The sequence below is a fragment of the Mastigoproctus giganteus genome, chromosome 7 (genome assembly GCF_048544385.1).
Source record: "Mastigoproctus giganteus isolate SK-2022 chromosome 7, ASM4854438v1, whole genome shotgun sequence".
In the NCBI taxonomy this organism is placed as follows: domain Eukaryota; kingdom Metazoa; phylum Arthropoda; class Arachnida; order Uropygi; family Thelyphonidae; genus Mastigoproctus; species Mastigoproctus giganteus.
This window is the reverse complement of record NC_143581.1, coordinates 105,055,934-105,075,533: the sequence shown is the minus strand read 5'-3', so window position 1 is coordinate 105,075,533 and position 19,600 is coordinate 105,055,934. Positions and strand designations below refer to the sequence as shown.

The 19,600-nt window shown below is 35.1% G+C and overlaps 1 protein-coding gene across 2 annotated transcripts in view; it reads left to right on the top strand.

Moving 5' to 3' along the window:
- LOC150083123 (retinoid-inducible serine carboxypeptidase-like) overlaps window positions 1–19,600 on the top strand; it is a 316,995-nt gene that overhangs the window by 148,293 nt on the left and 149,102 nt on the right. For both annotated transcript variants that reach the window (XM_090377053.1, XM_090377052.1), the window contains exon 8: window positions 14,710–14,803. In XM_090377053.1, the coding sequence (XP_090233179.1) occupies window positions 14,710–14,803 (94 nt within the window). The remainder of the gene's footprint in view (window positions 1–14,709; window positions 14,804–19,600) is intronic.

The window sequence follows — 19,600 nt, the reverse complement described above, 5'->3', positions numbered from 1 at the left end:
TACCACAACTAAAGAACAAGACCACCCAGCCCAACCAATTGGAAGTGCTTCCTGTACAACTGTGCTAGTGGCCACCCAGGAAGGAAGAAAGAGCCAATGCACGAAGTAGAGCATTGAAATGAATATATTCATCATGTGATTATATTATGAATTAAACAAGCTAGAGATTGATATGGCAATGTACAGAATGAAACCACACACACACACACACACACACACACACACACACACACACACACACACACACACACACACACACACACACACACACACACACGTGCGCATGCCAGGTGGTTGGGATGGTTTCTGATTGTTCTGGTCAGCGAATAGTGGACCAGAGATGGACCATCATCATCATGAAGAACCTGAAAGCTCCTGCAATCTTGGAAAAAATCAAGCAGGATGTGAGAAACCAAACTACAAAGAACAAGGAATGTGGACATAACTGAACAAGAACTAGAGGAGGAATAGCATATACAAGATGCACAACCCAGTGCAACTAAATTGAAAAAAAGAGACAAGGCCACGATATTCAGAATAGAAGAAGCGTAGAAGGCCCTAGCAGAGTTTGAGGGAATGAACCCCACAAACACCCATGCCACACCGAAGCAGAGATTCAACAGAATCCTGTAGCAAGTCACAGACAATTAGCAAATAATACTGGATTACCTGAATGCTTGATACTATTTGCACAGCAGTTTAATGTGTCACTGTAGCAGCCATCAGGATGAATGGAAGAAACACTAGAGACCAACAGAAAACAAAATGCAAAGACAAGGAACCACCAGCCTTGGAAAGAAGGCTACAGCAGAAGATAGAAGAACTAAGGGTAAAGATGGGCCAACTGACCCAGTATCAGTGGGGTAATAGAAGTAAGAAGTTGATCAGAAAAGTGAAGGTCATCTTCGAGATAGACAGCCACAGAAAAAACGAGACCTATAATTAGAGCATTGAAGAATACCTTAACACCCTTAAGCAAAACCTCCTGGCATTCAGCAAGAGACTGCTTGATACAGGGGGAGTGCCCAGAAGAAAACAGATAAATAGATATTTGATGAAAACTAGCCTTCTACAGGAACATTTTACAAGAGAAGGACAACAGACACCCCCTGACCAAAAGTTATTGGAGGAGTTCTGGGACAACCTGTGAAGCAGCGATGTTAGCCATAACAACGTGCCTAGATAAACCTAAAACAGAAGAAAACCTAGGACCTACAAGAGATGACAGAATGGGAGATTCAGGAGGAAATACAGCAGTTGATCAGGAAGTTCTGTAACCGGCAAACCTCAGAGATAGAAACATGAAAATTACTGGTACAAGAAGTTGAGCTGTGCACGCGCACACACAAGCCACATATGCACGCCACACACGCATGTACTCATAGTGAAGCAGCTCACTCAGATGTTAAGGCACCATGACACAGTGGCTGAGTCTCTGATTCAAGGAATTGCCTATCTGAAAGCTAAGGACAGAGACACCACAAACCCGATGAAGTACAGACCAATCACCTGTCAAGGGTTGCGTTCCGCGGAACGCTACATAGGTTGGATTTTATGCAAGTCAGAGTTTTCCCTATGTTTGTGCAGCAACTGCGCTTGCTGAATTGACTCAAAAAAGAAATGCTGAATGAACATGTAAATAGAATTATTTATTGTATTTATTCAATTTTTTATCTCGTGCACAGGAAAAATTACAAAAGCACTCAATTTAAAAAAAATTCAAAATTATAAAATTACAAAAAAAAGAGAGGAGACAGGTATAATGTCAGTAAGTTTTATCTCTCGAGCATCGTTGTCAGAATCAATGTCGCTATCAATGTCAGTGGGCTGCTTTTTATTTTCAGGGACGAAATGGTGTATCCAACTTTCTTCCTGAGTGATTAGATAAACCTAAAATAAGGAAGAAGAGAGGTCTTCCTCATTTTTTTGGCACAGTGCTAACAACTCTTATGATTTCTGTTGTCGATCAGCCTTCTGGAAACCAGTCAATAATCAAGGAATCCATCTTGCACTCAATTTCCATAAATGGAATTGGTCATGAAGGACTGTTTCAACAGAGCCCACACTAATCTTACCTCCTGGGACAATTCATGCACAGATATCCGGTGATTTTCCATGATTAGCGACTCCACTTTTCTGATCATGCTGTGATCAGTGGCTGAATAGGGACAATCTGGAATGGGCTCAGATTCAACTGATGTCCGACAACACCTAAACTGTCTATGCCAGTGCTTAAAAATGCCATAGGTTGGGGCTTCATCCTTATGTACAGCAGTCATCTCCTCATGGATTTCTTTAGGAGATTTCCCGTTCAAGAACAGATACCGGATTACAGCTCTGGCTTCAACTTTGTCCATGATGCTACTTTCTCACAGGTTCAGCTCTGTAAGAGAAAAACAAATTAAGACACAGCTGAAATTTTGCACCTTTAGTACAGAGATATGTATGATGCTACACACAAAATATCATTACTCAGCGATATGTGGAAGTAGATGAGGGCAATTCTTTATTGAACCACTCTCATAGCTCTGCAACCTTTACAATCTTATCTGTAACCTCTTCATATGATTTGTATTTTTCAAACCCTCTTGGGTAACATTCTGTTATTTTCTTAGTCCATCTGTTGTCATGTCTTTGAGCCATGTATCCTGCCCAAGACCATTTTAGTTCTTTAATTTTGATAAAATTGTCCTTTACTTGAGTTTGCTGCCTATTCCATGTGTTTCTCTTCTTATCTAAGAGTCTAATTCCCAATATAATTTGTTCCATTCTTCGCTGTGTAGTTCTCAGCTTCTCTTCCATTCTTTTGGTGAGTGCCCAAGTTTGACTTCCATAAGTCATGGTGGGAAGTATACATTGGTTCATTATTTTACGTTTCAGACAAACTGGGATATTGCTCCTCAGTATGTGACTATATTTCCTGAATGCTATCCATCCAAAATTTATTCTTCTCTTGACTTCCAATCATTTATCATTATTACAGCTAATGACTTGTCCCAGATAAGTATATGACTCCACCTTTTCAATTACTGCTCCTTCAATCATTACGTCCCTTTCTGTGGCATACTTGTTCATCATTACTTTTGTTTTAGCCATATTCATCTTTAGTCCAAAATCCTTACTAACTGTGCATAACTGATTAAGATTTTCCTCTAATTCTTTGGGATCGTGGCCTATGATCATAGTGTCATCGGCAAATCGTAAATGGTTTAGGTACTCTCCATTCACATTGACTCCTGCGACCAGTCTACTCTTCTGAAAGCTTCCTCAAGGTCAGCAGTAAACAACTTTGGAGATATTGTCTCCCCTTGTCGAACTCCTTTCTCAATTTTAAATTTCCTACTGTCTTTGTCTAGTCCAATAAAGGAGGTAGCATTCTCATATATTATCTTCAAAATCATAATATATGGGGGTATCTATGCCTTGTCTTTCCAGTTCCCGAAACATTACCTTATGCTGTATAGAGTCAAATGCCTTTTCATAATCCTCAAATGCCAGGCTTAATGGTGTTTTATATTTGTTTGCTTTCTCCATTAGCTGTGATATTATGTGAAGATGATCCCTAGTTAAGAATCCTCTCCTAAAGCCAGCTTGCTCTTTCGGTTGATTCTCATCAAGTATTCTTTCTAATCTGTTAGTAATGATCCTTGTGAACAACTTGTATATGTGGGATAACAAGCTAATTGGTCTATAATTTCCAATTTCTGATTTATCTCCTTTCTTATGCAGCAAAACTATGATTGCATTATTCCACTTCTTAGGTGACACACCTTGTCTCATGCATTTTGTGAAGCATGTTGCCAGTTTTTGTGTCATGTCTCTTCCTCCCAATTTTAACAACTGTACAGTAACTTCATATTCCCCCGGGGCTTTCTGATTCTTCATTTTCTTCAATGCATGTTCTACCTCATCAGAAGAATATCGGGTATGTCATATGTGTTACTAATTTGCGATCCATCTTCCCCACTGCTGGCGTCATTCCCTCGCTCCTTGTATAATTCTCTATAGTAGTCTTTTGCTATTTGAATTATGCCTTCTCTGCTATTTATAAATACAACATCACTATTCTTCAGTTTCAGTATCATTTGTCTTTCTGTATTACTGCTCATGGCTGTTGATTTAAGTCCTTTGTTTTCCCTTAACACATGTTCTACTTTTTTTGCGTTAAATCTTCTTATATCCTCTCTGAGTCTCTTTCTAATGGATTTGCATAACTCAGTATACTCAATTTTCTCCTTGTCAGTGTTTATCTTGCTCTTCAATTGTCACCTTTGGTTCATCATGACAAGTGTTTCTTGACTAATTTTTTCTTCTTTGGATTTCTTTTTACCTATAGGTTTCTTGGCATTATCACTTTCAGAAAGTTGTAATATTCCTCGTCTATATCTTGGTCCTGAGCAGTCTGCAGAAGCCCAAACTATTCTTAAGTTCCAGTACATACTGCCCTTTCCCCTCTTCTGTTATCTCAAAGACCTTCGTATTATTTACTCGAGTCAATTTTTTTCCTTTCTTTTCTTACATCTATATCATGTGTGCATCTTACCATTCTGTGATCACTTCCAACATTTACCTTGTTCAGGATGGTAACATCATTCACGATATATCTCTGTTAGTGAGGATGAAGTTGATTTCATTAGTTGTTAATCCATTTGGACTCTTCCGTGTCCACTTTCTCTTCACCCTTTTCTTGAAAAAAGTGTTCATTACTGACAATCCTCAGATTCTGAAAATTCCACAAGTCTTTCATTTCTTTCACCAATTTCAAAATTTCCTATAGTTCCCCTTTCTGTGCTGTTTTGTCTTTTTCCAACTTTAGCATTGAAGTCCCCCATAATGATAGTGTAGTGGATTTTCTGCTCATCTAGAAGACTTAATTTTGGTGTTCATTTCTTCAACCTCTTCATCATCATGGCTCGATGTTGGTGCATAAATCATTATAACTTTTAGCTTGTACCTCTTATAAATCCTGAATATTAGTCTTGACACCCGTGGTGATGTACTTTTGAATTCCAAAATGTTGTTTTTTATATCTTTATGGACCAGAAAGCCGACTCCACCTTAGCTCTTTTCACTGTTCCCATTGATGTACTGCAGATTTCCACTTGATAAACTTATAAGTGATTCATTTATTCATCTTGTTTCAGCCAAACCGATAATATTTTAATTCACATTTTCTAATTCCTTTTCCAGCTCTAATATCCTGTCTTCACCAATGAGCGATCTTACGTTGTAACAGGCCATTTCAGTTTCCGTGCATGGCAGTCTGGTTGTACCCAGAGATTTTTAGCACCCTCTGCTTCCACTCTGATCCTCTCGCTGCCGTAAGAGGGGGAGTGGGAGCTGCTGGAGACTGAGGGCCATTTGTTTCGTTGTGCTGTCATGTGGTGGAGGGTTTGGTCTTTTCCTCTTCATGCTGACCAGGTGTTTTGAAAAGAACCACTCTACACGTTCGTTGCCTCCTAAGTGACGTAACAGGGCTTACCATCGAGAAGGTGTGCATGAGTGGATTTTAGGGAGGCAGGCCAACTCTTCTGAAATAGAAAGATATTGGATCTATCAGTTTTTTAGACTGAGTGGCAGATAACACACAGAATACCTGTTCCCCTCTAAGCCCCAAAATCCAAGTATATGATATCAAAATGATTTTTTTTGCATCCAGTTCCTTTGTAACCACATCATAATATCTAATCAAATTGGTAAGACAAGACTTCCCCTTAACAATCTTATGCTGTATCTGAATTATCACTACAGTCTTGTCTAGATGATCCTGTTGTGCTTCTTTAACTAGTGACTCCAAAACAAAAGTTAAACTAACAGGTCTGTAATTACTCATGTCACCCTTTGATCCACCTCTGTGAATTGGAGGTACATTTCCTTATCTCCAGTCAGTGGGGAATTCCCATTAGTCCAACAAACCTAAAAATGTGACACAATGGTATATTATATAATTTGTAAAATTTTAAAATATTGTGGAAATACTCTTGGAATTACTGTGGCCTTCAAACTGCATAACTCAGTATACTCAATTTTCTCCTTGTCAGTGTTTATCTTGCTCTTCAATTGTCACCTTTGGTTCATCATGACAAGTGTTTCTTGACTAATTTTTTCTTCTTTGGATTTCTTTTTACCTATAGGTTTCTTGGCATTATCACTTTCAGAAAGTTGTAATATTCCTCGTCTATATCTTGGTCCTGAGCAGTCTGCAGAAGCCCAAACTATTCTTAAGTTCCAGTACATACTGCCCTTTCCCCTCTTCTGTTATCTCAAAGACCTTCGTATTATTTACTCGAGTCAATTTTTTTCCTTTCTTTTCTTACATCTATATCATGTGTGCATCTTACCATTCTGTGATCACTTCCAACATTTACCTTGTTCAGGATGGTAACATCATTCACGATATATCTCTGTTAGTGAGGATGAAGTTGATTTCATTAGTTGTTAATCCATTTGGACTCTTCCGTGTCCACTTTCTCTTCACCCTTTTCTTGAAAAAAGTGTTCATTACTGACAATCCTCAGATTCTGAAAATTCCACAAGTCTTTCATTTCTTTCACCAATTTCAAAATTTCCTATAGTTCCCCTTTCTGTGCTGTTTTGTCTTTTTCCAACTTTAGCATTGAAGTCCCCCATAATGATAGTGTAGTGGATTTTCTGCTCATCTAGAAGACTTAATTTTGGTGTTCATTTCTTCAACCTCTTCATCATCATGGCTCGATGTTGGTGCATAAATCATTATAACTTTTAGCTTGTACCTCTTATAAATCCTGAATATTAGTCTTGACACCCGTGGTGATGTACTTTTGAATTCCAAAATGTTGTTTTTTATATCTTTATGGACCAGAAAGCCGACTCCACCTTAGCTCTTTTCACTGTTCCCATTGATGTACTGCAGATTTCCACTTGATAAACTTATAAGTGATTCATTTATTCATCTTGTTTCAGCCAAACCGATAATATTTTAATTCACATTTTCTAATTCCTTTTCCAGCTCTAATATCCTGTCTTCACCAATGAGCGATCTTACGTTGTAACAGGCCATTTCAGTTTCCGTGCATGGCAGTCTGGTTGTACCCAGAGATTTTTAGCACCCTCTGCTTCCACTCTGATCCTCTCGCTGCCGTAAGAGGGGGAGTGGGAGCTGCTGGAGACTGAGGGCCATTTGTTTCGTTGTGCTGTCATGTGGTGGAGGGTTTGGTCTTTTCCTCTTCATGCTGACCAGGTGTTTTGAAAAGAACCACTCTACACGTTCGTTGCCTCCTAAGTGACGTAACAGGGCTTACCATCGAGAAGGTGTGCATGAGTGGATTTTAGGGAGGCAGGCCAACTCTTCTGAAATAGAAAGATATTGGATCTATCAGTTTTTTAGACTGAGTGGCAGATAACACACAGAATACCTGTTCCCCTCTAAGCCCCAAAATCCAAGTATATGATATCAAAATGATTTTTTTTGCATCCAGTTCCTTTGTAACCACATCATAATATCTAATCAAATTGGTAAGACAAGACTTCCCCTTAACAATCTTATGCTGTATCTGAATTATCACTACAGTCTTGTCTAGATGATCCTGTTGTGCTTCTTTAACTAGTGACTCCAAAACAAAAGTTAAACTAACAGGTCTGTAATTACTCATGTCACCCTTTGATCCACCTCTGTGAATTGGAGGTACATTTCCTTATCTCCAGTCAGTGGGGAATTCCCATTAGTCCAACAAACCTAAAAATGTGACACAATGGTATATTATATAATTTGTAAAATTTTAAAATATTGTGGAAATACTCTTGGAATTACTGTGGCCTTCAAGTTACAGGTTATTAGAATCCAAATTGTGTTGAAAGCTGGTGGTAACTGTTGAGATCATTTGAAGAGCATGTATGGACACTGTTAGATATAGCATGAACACTGTTAGAAACAGGGTTCCTGAAGAATGTAAAAGTAAAAATTTTGGAGACTAAATCTGTTATAATTCTATAAGATGTGCAAATATAGTCCTAAGACTGGAATTGAAGAATTAATTTGAGTCAATCTACTCTGTGCTTGAGGAGGAAGGAACATCTGTGATATTGTAAATGCATTAAGAGTTATGAGTAACTTGAGGAGGAAACTTTTTATATAAGTTTATGTTGTATGCTTGTGCTGTTTTGTGCTTTGATTTTTTTTTTTTTTTTTTTTTGCGTTGTTGAATTTTGTTTGACAAAATGGCAGGAATCTTTAAATTATTGTAGTCCGTAGTTACAGAATATTGTTCTGGTGTGAGTCCACTGGTGCAAAATAATTTTTATTTTTTGTTGGTACCCAGGACTCAGCAGCCTGGTATAGGATTTTGCTGGCATCCACAGGTATAGCATTGTCTCCTGTGGATGCGGGATTTTGTGCATTGTGCACTGACAGTGGAAACTACCCGTATTTAGTGAACTGGACAACCAGAGTACAGGTCATTGTATCCACTGGTTTTGTATCCGCTACCTCCAGTGGATGCAATAAAATAGTTAATCTATTATTCTGTGTATCCTCCTAAGCTAGCAGTTTGCTGATCCTCCTAATGCTGCTTTGATAGCATCAACATAAATTCTTGCCAAACTTCTATTTAAGGGATGGGACTTCTTCACAACTTCTATTTAAGGTTTTTACATGGATGGGACTCCCATCCCAGTAAAAACAGTCTTCCCTGCTAGCACTACATTACACAGTTGTTTCTAATGTATTTGACACTCTTCTTTCCTCAATTTTTTCTGTATCATGCCATTAGCTAGTATGCACCTTCCTTAGAATAAAAAGAAAATATAACTTTCATATGAAATTTTTTATCAGAAAGAGTTACCTATATTTTTCCATACTAAGTATCCATTTGAACATTACACTTGAAGGCTTTTAGTATTTTATGTTAATCCTTCTTTCTGTACTTCCATTATTTATTAATATGAAATGAAGAGTAGTTGATAAATTGAGGTTTAAATTCCAAAAGCTATTATATTATATATGAAGTGTTATCAGATAGTTTGGGGCGGTGTTTCCCAACGTGGGTCCCACGCCCCACATGGGGGAAATTTGATTGTTCAGGGGGGCAGTTCAAAAATTGCTCATCTAGAGTTTAAAACAACTGCCTACTATGATTTAACTTGTACAAAAGAAGAATTGTTGGTATCTCAATTTGAAATAAGCATTCGTTAAATGTTGTACTTTCTATAGAGCAGCACTTGAAAGTTTGGAGTAATATCAACTACAGTTTGCTCAGAGAGTATTGCTTACTATGTCTAGTGAATAGTACATACTGTATTGGATGATTGCTTATGGCATGCGCAATGCGCAAGCAAAGTGGTTGTATACTGCAGCCTACCACAAACTCCGCATGTTATATGAAATAGGTAATTCTTTTCATACAAACGCTCGTTTGGGCGTCGTGACTGTACATTTGGATAGGTTTGGCAATCTGAGATTAAAATAAAAAATTACTTTGTCTGTGCACAGAATTATTATTAATGAAGAACCGTGATACACAGTGGTATGTATTTGTCGTATATGTATATTTCTGTGGTCTTAGTAAATAAGTAAATAAGTCCAAAAACTCGAATTTGCGGGAGAGGAAAAATAAACTTTACACTCTCATATAAACATGCATATATTCGAATATACAAATATTTATTACGCACGCTAAAACTACAATAACGAAGATATCTGCATGTTACATAATAGTAGGCACCTCCGTAGCCAGGTGGGAAGGAGCAGCAGTGCGTAGCACACGCTTCTTGATTAGACCGGGGTTCGAGCCCGTCACCACCAAATACGGAGGAAGCGGAAAGGTCAGGGAATGACCACCGCATATCCCGGAGCAATATGGCCTTAGTTGCTAATGCTCCTAAAAACCAAACAACAAACAAACAACATAATAGTAAATAATAAATACTTTATTATAGTGCACTTATCTCATTTTTGACAAATTAGGCTTATCTGCTTGTTCACAGAGACCACAGATTTAATAGCCTGAATTCAGTAATTTGTATGACTTATTCATTCAAAAAGCATACTAATAATTAATTTTGATATATTAAAATAAAATTAAATTAACTTTAATGCATAGTTTATTTTTAGTTTTTGATTTATCTTATATTTATTTATTTCAGTTGCACAGTAAAATGAGTAGTGCAAGTAAAAAAGAAAGAAAAATGGCTGCTTAAAATTGATGAAAGATGAGAATCCAGAAATGCTTCTTGTGCATTGTGTTACTCATAGGGAAAACTTGGTAGCTAAAAATATTTCGCCTGTTCTTAATGAAGTACTAAAATCAGTTATAAAGTGTGTAAATGCTATTAAAGCTAATGCCAAATGTGAGCGTCTCTTCAAGCTTTTTTGTGAATAACAAAATGCAGACCATGTGAGACTTTTACTTCACACTGAAGTAAGGTGCTCTCGAAAGGGAACTGCTTGAAAAGATTTATGGACCTATTTGATACTATTAGTGACTTTTTAAGTGACAAACCTGAAATGAAACATCTGTTAACGGTCGATGGTAAAGCATTTGTGAGTTATTTAGCCGATATCTTTGAAAAACTAAATATATTAAATAAACAACTTCAAGGAACAAATAAAACTCTCGTCGATGCAAAAGCGAAGATATTTGGTTTCATTACATTCATTGAATTATGTCAAAAATATATTTGTAACAAAAATTTTGAAGTTTCATTGGCTGCAAAAATGTGAAGTGACTGATACTTGTTATTGTCGATCATCTGAAAATTCTGTCTGCTGATTTAAAAGAAAGGTTTTCTGATTTAAAACAAATTGATTTTCCAACCTGGATGATGCAATCAATGTTAGTGGATTTGTCTGATGTATCAATGCAGTACCAAGAAGAACTCTCAGAAATGCAAAATGATGAGTCAGTTAAAACTTTATTCAATATAAAAGGAGCGATGGTATGGCTTTGTGATGAAACAGAAATTAAATACCCAAATTCAACCAACTTTGCAAGAGAGCTATTGTTACCGTTTCCATCTTCATATTTAGCTGAATGTGGATTTAGTGCCATAAATGATTTGTTACTAAAGAAAAGAAATCGACTGGATATCACAAAACGGGGAGACTTGAGACTGAAGCTGACTAAATTGGAGCCCAATATAAAATCTCTCCGCGACAAGCATCAAGCACAAGGGTCTCACTAAATTCTCACTCATCTAGAAGTGACTTCACATGGAACGTTGAAATTATTAAACAATTAAATAATAATTACTAAAAATTAAAATATTATAGAAAAATCTTTCATATAAATTATTTTGTACTTGAATTTTAGTTGTCTATTATATGTTTTGAAAATTTACTTACTGTTTTTTTTCTTAATAATTTCCTAATGATTTCTTCCTAAAATCTAAATCTTGTGTCCTGAACAAGTTGTAATTAGGCTTCATTTAGGGAATAATTCAATTTTTGAATATAAAAAATATGTATATGTTACATGGGGGCATCAGAATTTTAGAAAGAGTTCGGTGGGGCATGGTAAAAAAAAAGGTTGGGAAACACCGGTTTAGGGACTGAAATTGTGTCGTCATTGAGTTGGGATTGTCAAAACAAGTTCAGTGACTAATCTAGACATGTTAATGCTAGAATAACCAGTTTATCTGCAGTCAGTCTGAATTAGTGCACATTGAATTGAGGTATTTCATCACATTTTAAATGTGTGATTTTACTGAGCAGTGAATTTGCAGCAAATTTTGTGTCAAAATCAGAAAAGGTGCAACAGTCGCCCGTGAAAAGTTAAAAGCGTTTTTCGGAGATTAAAAAAATGTTCTTTCTCTAATTTGGCAAAATTTTAAGCAGATTCACTGCTCAGTAAAATCACTATTTTTAAATATGGTAAAACATGTAGAACACGCTCCATTCAATGTGTACTAATTCAGACTAAATTCGGATAAATTAGCATTAGAAGTGGCAAATGATGCAAGAAAGCAAGCTTATATAGCATCAGCAAAAAACAAAAAAAACAAGAACCTCCCATTTCACCTATTCATTCCCTCCAATAAATAGTTTTGCTATTTCTTTCTTGAATTTATTTAAGCTATCAACTTCCACAATGACAGATGGAAGTTTGTTCATACAATCAATCCCATCACTGTCTAAAGGCAAACTTCTACACATCTATTCAGTCCTTCCTCAATTTGAATAATTGTGCCCACTCATGTGTGTGGTCTGAGTAAAGGAAGAATCTTATCAGCACTGAGTTTGTTCAATCTATTCAAAGGCTTGAACACGTCAATCAGATCACCTCCTAGTCCAGGTGAAACTCAAACAGTTGCTCTTGACATTTCAAAGGCTTTTTATAATATTTGGCATAAAGGTCCCTGAGTTTGGCGCATTATAGCCTTAGGTGCTAATGTGCCAATAAAAACCAAACAAACAAGCATAAAGGTCTTCTAAATAAGCTTCCATCTTATGGTTTGTCAAATTATTTTTGTAATTGGGTATCCAGTTTTCTCTCTTACCGCTCACTGTGTGTGATGGTAGATGGCTCCTAACGGTGAGGGATGGCTTTCTTTCTTCTCTGCTAATATTGGTGTTCCCCAATGTTAGTTCTTTCTCCCACTCTTTTCCTTTTGTATATTAATGAGCCTCTTCCATTGACCCGAAATCCTATCCATAGTCTTGCTGATCATAGCACATTGCATTCCACCTTCCAGTTTGAGAAAACTTGCCCTGCACAAGCAGCTTTAACTTGTTGGATATCCACCACCAGTTCTGTAAATACTGATCTCCAGGTAATTCCCCAGTGGGACAAGGATAACGTAGTTGATTTCACCATCTAAAACTCAGTCCTGTTTTATATCTTGCAAAAAAGGACTCTTCTGCTCCTATGCTTATCTTCAACGACACTCCGATTTCTAGGCAAGATCATATATCTCTGTTGAGGATTATCTTGACTTCTAATCTTTCTTGGCATAAACACATTACAAATATTGCTTCCTCTGCATCTAGAAAAGTGGGTTTTCTTTTTTGCTCTTGGCATTACTTTTCTTCCAAACAGTTGTTGAGGATTATTGGATTATTGTTCCCACAATTGGGATGGTACCCCGAAAACCTCTCTCAGGCTTCTAGATTCCATTCAAAAGAGTACAGTTAGGTTAATTAATCACTCCCCCTAACAGAGTCTCTCCTCACTCTGTCTCATAGACAGCTACTTCTGCTGCATGCCCATTAGCATTAGTAGAGGCACATGATGCAAGAAAGCAATCTTATACAGCATCTGCCAAAAAAAAATCTTCCCATTTCACTGATCCATTCATTCGAAATGTTTGTCTAGTTTTGCCTTGAATTTATTTAAGCTATCAACTTCCACAACAACAGATGGAAGTTTGTTCCAGCAATCAACTATCTATTGGCTATAGGCAAACTTCTGCACATCTCTTCTACAACTGTCTTTCCTCAATTTGAATCTATGCCCCCTCAGGGTTGTAATCTGAGCAAGAGGAAGAATCCATCAGCATAGAGCCTGCTCAATCCATTCAAGGCCTATACACCTCAATCAGATCGCCTCACAAGTGCCTAGTCTCCAGAAGCTGCAATTTGTGGTCTGAGTATAGTACACAAATAATGCAGAACTTAAGCCTTTCTTCATAAGAGCACTTCTTTGTCCTCTTCACCAGTCTTGTTGCCCTTCTTTATACTCATTCTAGCAACTCTACATCCTTCCTAAAATGAGGCTTCCAGACCTGTATGCAGCACTCAAGGTGTGGCCTGACAATTGCCTTATACAGAGAGATCACTTCCTTATCTCTGCTCCCAAAATTCTTGTATACTATTGTAATTCATGTAAATGTTGGTTCATTATTACTACGTCTCGTTGAGTCACCAAACAAGTTAAAAGTTGCTGCTCACTGATTTAAAGAGTGCGTCTTGTCTGTTGAAAATTTTGCTCTCTCTGGCTGCCTTTCAACTTCAAAAAACGGTGAATTCAATTTCTCACATTTGTGTTCTAATCAGAAGCCATCAGACTTGTTTTAAACAAGTTTGTGCTTTGCATCCTGACTGATGATCACTGAGAGGGAGGGAGGGAGGGAGGCGGGCAGGCAAGCTAGTTCTTGAATATTAGAATCTTCATCATTGTGTTGCTGCAGACAGGCTTTTTCTTCCATCATTATTGGTGATGAATTATGGCTGTGACCTAGAAACAAAGGTCTCACAGTGAAAGATTCCACCTTCTCCAACCCCCGAAAAAAAGAAAGATCTATGGCAATTGCATAAGGCACGTAAAGCCCCACTGTGGTTGCCAATCTGTCATACTTACCGAATATATCTCGCAAAAAAGGCCTCTCTGTAAAGGAGACTATTTTGAAGGAGATCCATTTGACTAGCTTGTAAGCTTCATTTCCCAAATATTGCTTTAGTCTCCAAACTTGTTGATCACACATTGTATATAGTTTCATAATTTAGATTAAAATTATTATTCATTACTTTTAAAGTATGCAGAACTTTACATTTCTGAACAGGTTCAAAATTTAACTTAGTCAGTACTGCAAATGAAAAGATTTATTCTGTTTAGTTTTGAAGTTCAAGAGTAAACATTTTAAATATAATAATTATTATGAGGTGTTTAAATAATTAAGATATTAAATATTAATATTAATAATTTTGAGATTAAATAATTAATGCTAGAATTTATTGAAGATAAAATATTTGTATAAGCTGGTTGTGTGTGTGTGTAAAAACATTTCTTATTTTTATAGTACACAAATAATGTAGACTGGTACAATATTTTGAAAAGTGAAGGACCTTTGAATCAGACAGCTGTTCCTTCCCTCCCTAAAAACCATCAACTTTGTAAGTAATTTTGTGTACATAATTTTGGTAATCATTTTAAAATATCTGCAGAAATAGTTTACATTACATTCAGCTCAGAAAAATCCATATGTAGTTTTTAATTTATATAGCATGTGCAAAAACATATAGGTAACCAACCTATAGCAATTGCAGTTTTTCTTAATTGCTGGAAGTGTGCTGAATTGCTATTCATAAATTATTTAATAAGTTGAGCTGAAAAGCATTTAAAATATATTAAATATGAGTACAGTTCTTAATTACTATTTATGTTTTCATGGAATATTATAATTCTTTTTTTTGTGTGTGTATATATATATATATATATATATATATATATATATATATAAAATATATTGTATAGTATTGAAGATAATAATATATAAGGTAATTTAAGCAGTACCAATACCAAGCTGGATTTAAAGAAACACAAGGGATATAAATATTTTAAAAAAAAAAAAAAAATATACATATATATATATATATATATATATGTATATTTTAATTAATATGATAAATAAAAGTAAAGATGGCAAGTTCGAAACTCCGGAAAGCTTAAAAAATTACATGAAAACGTTAAAAGAAAGTTACGATAGCCTACATCAGATAAAGGCGGGAAAAATTTACTAAATACAGAATTCCGAAACGGGGAATAAAATATGAAATATTAATAAATAATGAAATCTGATGTCAGCAAAATAAATATTGATGCTAAATCAGGTATTTCATCGGGGGACTACACCTGACATAGCATCAACGGACTGCGTTTCCATACTTGCCCATAGTTATGCAAGAGAAAATTTATAAATGTAAATAAAAAAATGTAAAAAAAAAAAAAAAAAACGAAAAGGTATCTCTTACAAAGTATGGACAAGGTAGTCCCTACGCAGTATTATAATGAAGATATAATTAAGAGAAAAGGGTGAATATTATAAAAAGTAGAAGATTAAAAATATTATACCTGAAAATGGCGACGCGAAACTACATGAGGTCAATACGATGGCTGCAAACAAAACAAATAAAACAGCTACTAACGAAAAAATAGATGACTAGTGACCTCTGTAATCAGTTTTTAAGACAGTATTTTAAATATACAGAAGAAATGTGGCGAGAAGTGTACCAGAGAGGACCATATATATAAAAAAAAAAAATAAATAAATAAAACGGGAGAGGCTGTGGTTTTAAGCTTAGCATCGCGCAAAGCAGCAGATGGCTAAAACTTAAATTAATATAAATAGTGCATTAAAACCAATAGAGATAACAGAATGATAAAAATTGTTTGGACAAACAAATGCACCAAAGCGCGCAAAGCAGCAGCAAAGGATGCAGATGTATATGAAATAATATAAATGCCAATGCAAGCAACACTAAAGGCCACAAGGAAAAAATAGATTAACTATAGAATAAAGATTGAAGCCAGCAAATGGCAAACCGGAGTTAAAAACAAGACCATATAAAGACTGAATAACAGAGATGGGTGTAATTTAAAGAACAGTATCGCGCAAAGCAGCAGATAACTAATTCTTAAATTGATATAATAATATAATATATAAAAGATTGTATTAAAGAGTAAAAACAGAAAACATCAGAGAGTTAAATAAACTGGATATGGCAAATATCCATATCCAGTTTATTTGCCATATCCAGTTTATTTAACTCTCTGATGTTTTCTGTTTTTACTCTTTAATACAATCTTTTATATATTATATTATTATATCAATTTAAGAATTAGTTATCTGCTGCTTTGCGTGATACTGTTCTTTAAATTACACCCATCTCTGTTATTCAGTCTTTATATGGTCTTGTTTTTAACTCCGGTTTGCCATTTGCTGGCTTCAATCTTTATTCTATAGTTAATCTATTTTTTCCTTGTGGCCTTTAGTGTTGCTTGCATTGGCATTTATATTATTTCATATACATCTGCATCCTTTGCTGCTGCTTTGCGCGCTTTGGTGCATTTGTTTGTCCAAACAATTTTTATCATTCTGTTATCTCTATTGGTTTTAATGCACTATTTATATTAATTTAAGTTTTAGCCATCTGCTGCTTTGCGCGATGCTAAGCTTAAAACCACAGCCTCTCCCGTTTTATTTATTTATTTATTTATTTTTTTTTTATATATATGGTCCTCTCTGGTACACTTCTCGCCACATTTCTTCTGTATATTTAAAATACTGTCTTAAAAACTGATTACAGAGGTCACTAGTCATCTATTTTTTCGTTAGTAGCTGTTTTATTTGTTTTGTTTGCAGCCATCGTATTGACCTCATGTAGTTTCGCGTCGCCATTTTCAGGTATAATATTTTTAATCTTCTACTTTTTATAATATTCACCCTTTTCTCTTAATTATATCTTCATTATAATACTGCGTAGGGACTACCTTGTCCATACTTTGTAAGAGATACCTTTTCGTTTTTTTTTTTTTTTTTTTACATTTTTTTATTTACATTTATAAATTTTCTCTTGCATAACTATGGGCAAGTATGGAAACGCAGTCCGTTGATGCTATGTCAGGTGTAGTCCCCCGATGAAATACCTGATTTAGCATCAATATTTATTTTGCTGACATCAGATTTCATTATTTATTAATATTTCATATTTTATTCCCCGTTTCGGAATTCTGTATTTAGTAAATTTTTCCCGCCTTTATCTGATGTAGGCTATCGTAACTTTCTTTTAACGTTTTCATGTAATTTTTTAAGCTTTCCGGAGTTTCGAACTTGCCATCTTTACTTTTATTTATCATATTAATTAAAATATACATATATTTACATTTGCATCCGTTGCTGCTGCTTTGCGCGCTTCGGTGCATTTGCCATATCCAGTTTATTTAACTCTCTGATGTTTTCTGTTTTTACTCTTTAATACAATCTTTTATATATTATATTATTATATATATATATATATCCAATATTTTAAAATAAAATAAACATAAGCCAGTAGTATGGCAAAAACTGTAGAGCGAAAATTAACATAAAAATAACCCAAAATAAAACGAACAAACGGGAACGGGAAAGTAAAAGTAAGACATAAACAGTAGCCAAAAACCCCTATATAATTTAGCACTTTAAATCCAATTAATAGAACCGATATAAAATTTAAAATAATGCCAATTGCATAATAATTTAGCAGTATCCCCCCTCGTAAGGTACCAGTTCCGAAAGACGTGAAATATCACCAAAAAAGGGTTAAAGGAACTACTAAAAGAAAACAAAATCAAAATAATAGACTGACCATTATGCCCCATATCGACAGAGGACCACGAGGCCAATAATGGTCATGGAATCGCTGCATTTCAATCGCTATACAAATCGTCGCAAAGGCGAAAAGATCGAAGAACCAAACCACCCATTCCTCCTCCGATCCCACAATGCAGAGGAATTGCATGGCAGTGGTCCTTATGCAGCGAAAAATAAATTATAGAACAGACAGCACTCTAAAGTAGAGCCACACCACTGACATAATGTAAGCTGAACCAGCTTATATAAAGGAAAAGGAAAATAGATGGCAGCACAGGCACTGCTTAATTAGCATATCAACCCATTCCTACCATTAAATTATATTTAAATAATGACAAAAGTTAAAATATAATAAAATAAATAAATAAATATTAAGTATTTGCATGTTGCTGCCTCTAACGAAAGCTTAATATTTATTTATTAATTTTATTATATTTCAACTTTTGTCATTATTTAAATATATATATATATATATATATATATATATATATATATATATATATATAAAACTTATTGTTGTCTACACACAATCTAGATGACTTCAACTGGGGCCAACCACCCAGACTGAAGGCTAAAAACGACAAGGAGTTCTCTGTTTCTGTAATGATCAATATCTGCTAAGATATAAAAAATCCAAAGATTAAGTAATTTGAATCTAAACCAATTAAAGGTAGTTAAGTTTTTGAATCAAAAGGAAGATATTATAAATGTAAGCATATATTGAACATCGTTGACCCGACAGAGAACGTAATTTAATAATTAAAATAAGAATAAATGTAAAGTGTAAGGCATATCTACCGTATCCAGGACATAATGTAACAATTAGTCATAATGAAATAATAATCTCTCTCGTGAGTATATATGTGGTGACCCCTATGTGATGGATATGGTAAAAATAAATAAATAATTAATTAATTAAAGTTAAGTTAATGCAAAGAAACATGTAGATAGTAAGAAGAATAAAAACTAATAGAGTAGAAATAATAGAACCTGAACTCCATAAAGGCGAAAATATAGTAGTACAAATAAGAAATAATTTCTCCTGCATCCTCGGATTACTCTAATAATTTTGGAGAAATAAGAACAAAGAGTGTAGGACAGCTTAAAGACAATACAAGATATAAGTTGTAGCTCGGGTGTGCCCGGGATCGCAAACCCGTTCCTATAGTAGGACCCCGAGCTGAATTTGCATGTCACCTTGGCGTGAACTTAAGTATATACAGTGTGATTATAAAATAAGATAAGATAACATAAAATAAAATAAAATCAATGATACACTATAATTTGCAGGCCAGTGGGTACAAGTTTTCTAAGTCGTAAGACACCAAGAAAGCAAAGCCTAAGTACATAATATACATGGCTCTAAATCCATAATTATGGTAATTATATTCAAGAAATGGGTTCATAAAATAAATTTTTGAAATTAATTATATTTATCGCCTTCCTGAAGTGGTATTTCAGCTAAGTGATAGGGAAATTATTTATCAACTTATTGTACAATGCTATTATGTTTGCTGAATAGGTTGTATTTTTATTGCAAATAGAAGCAATCCTCAGGCAT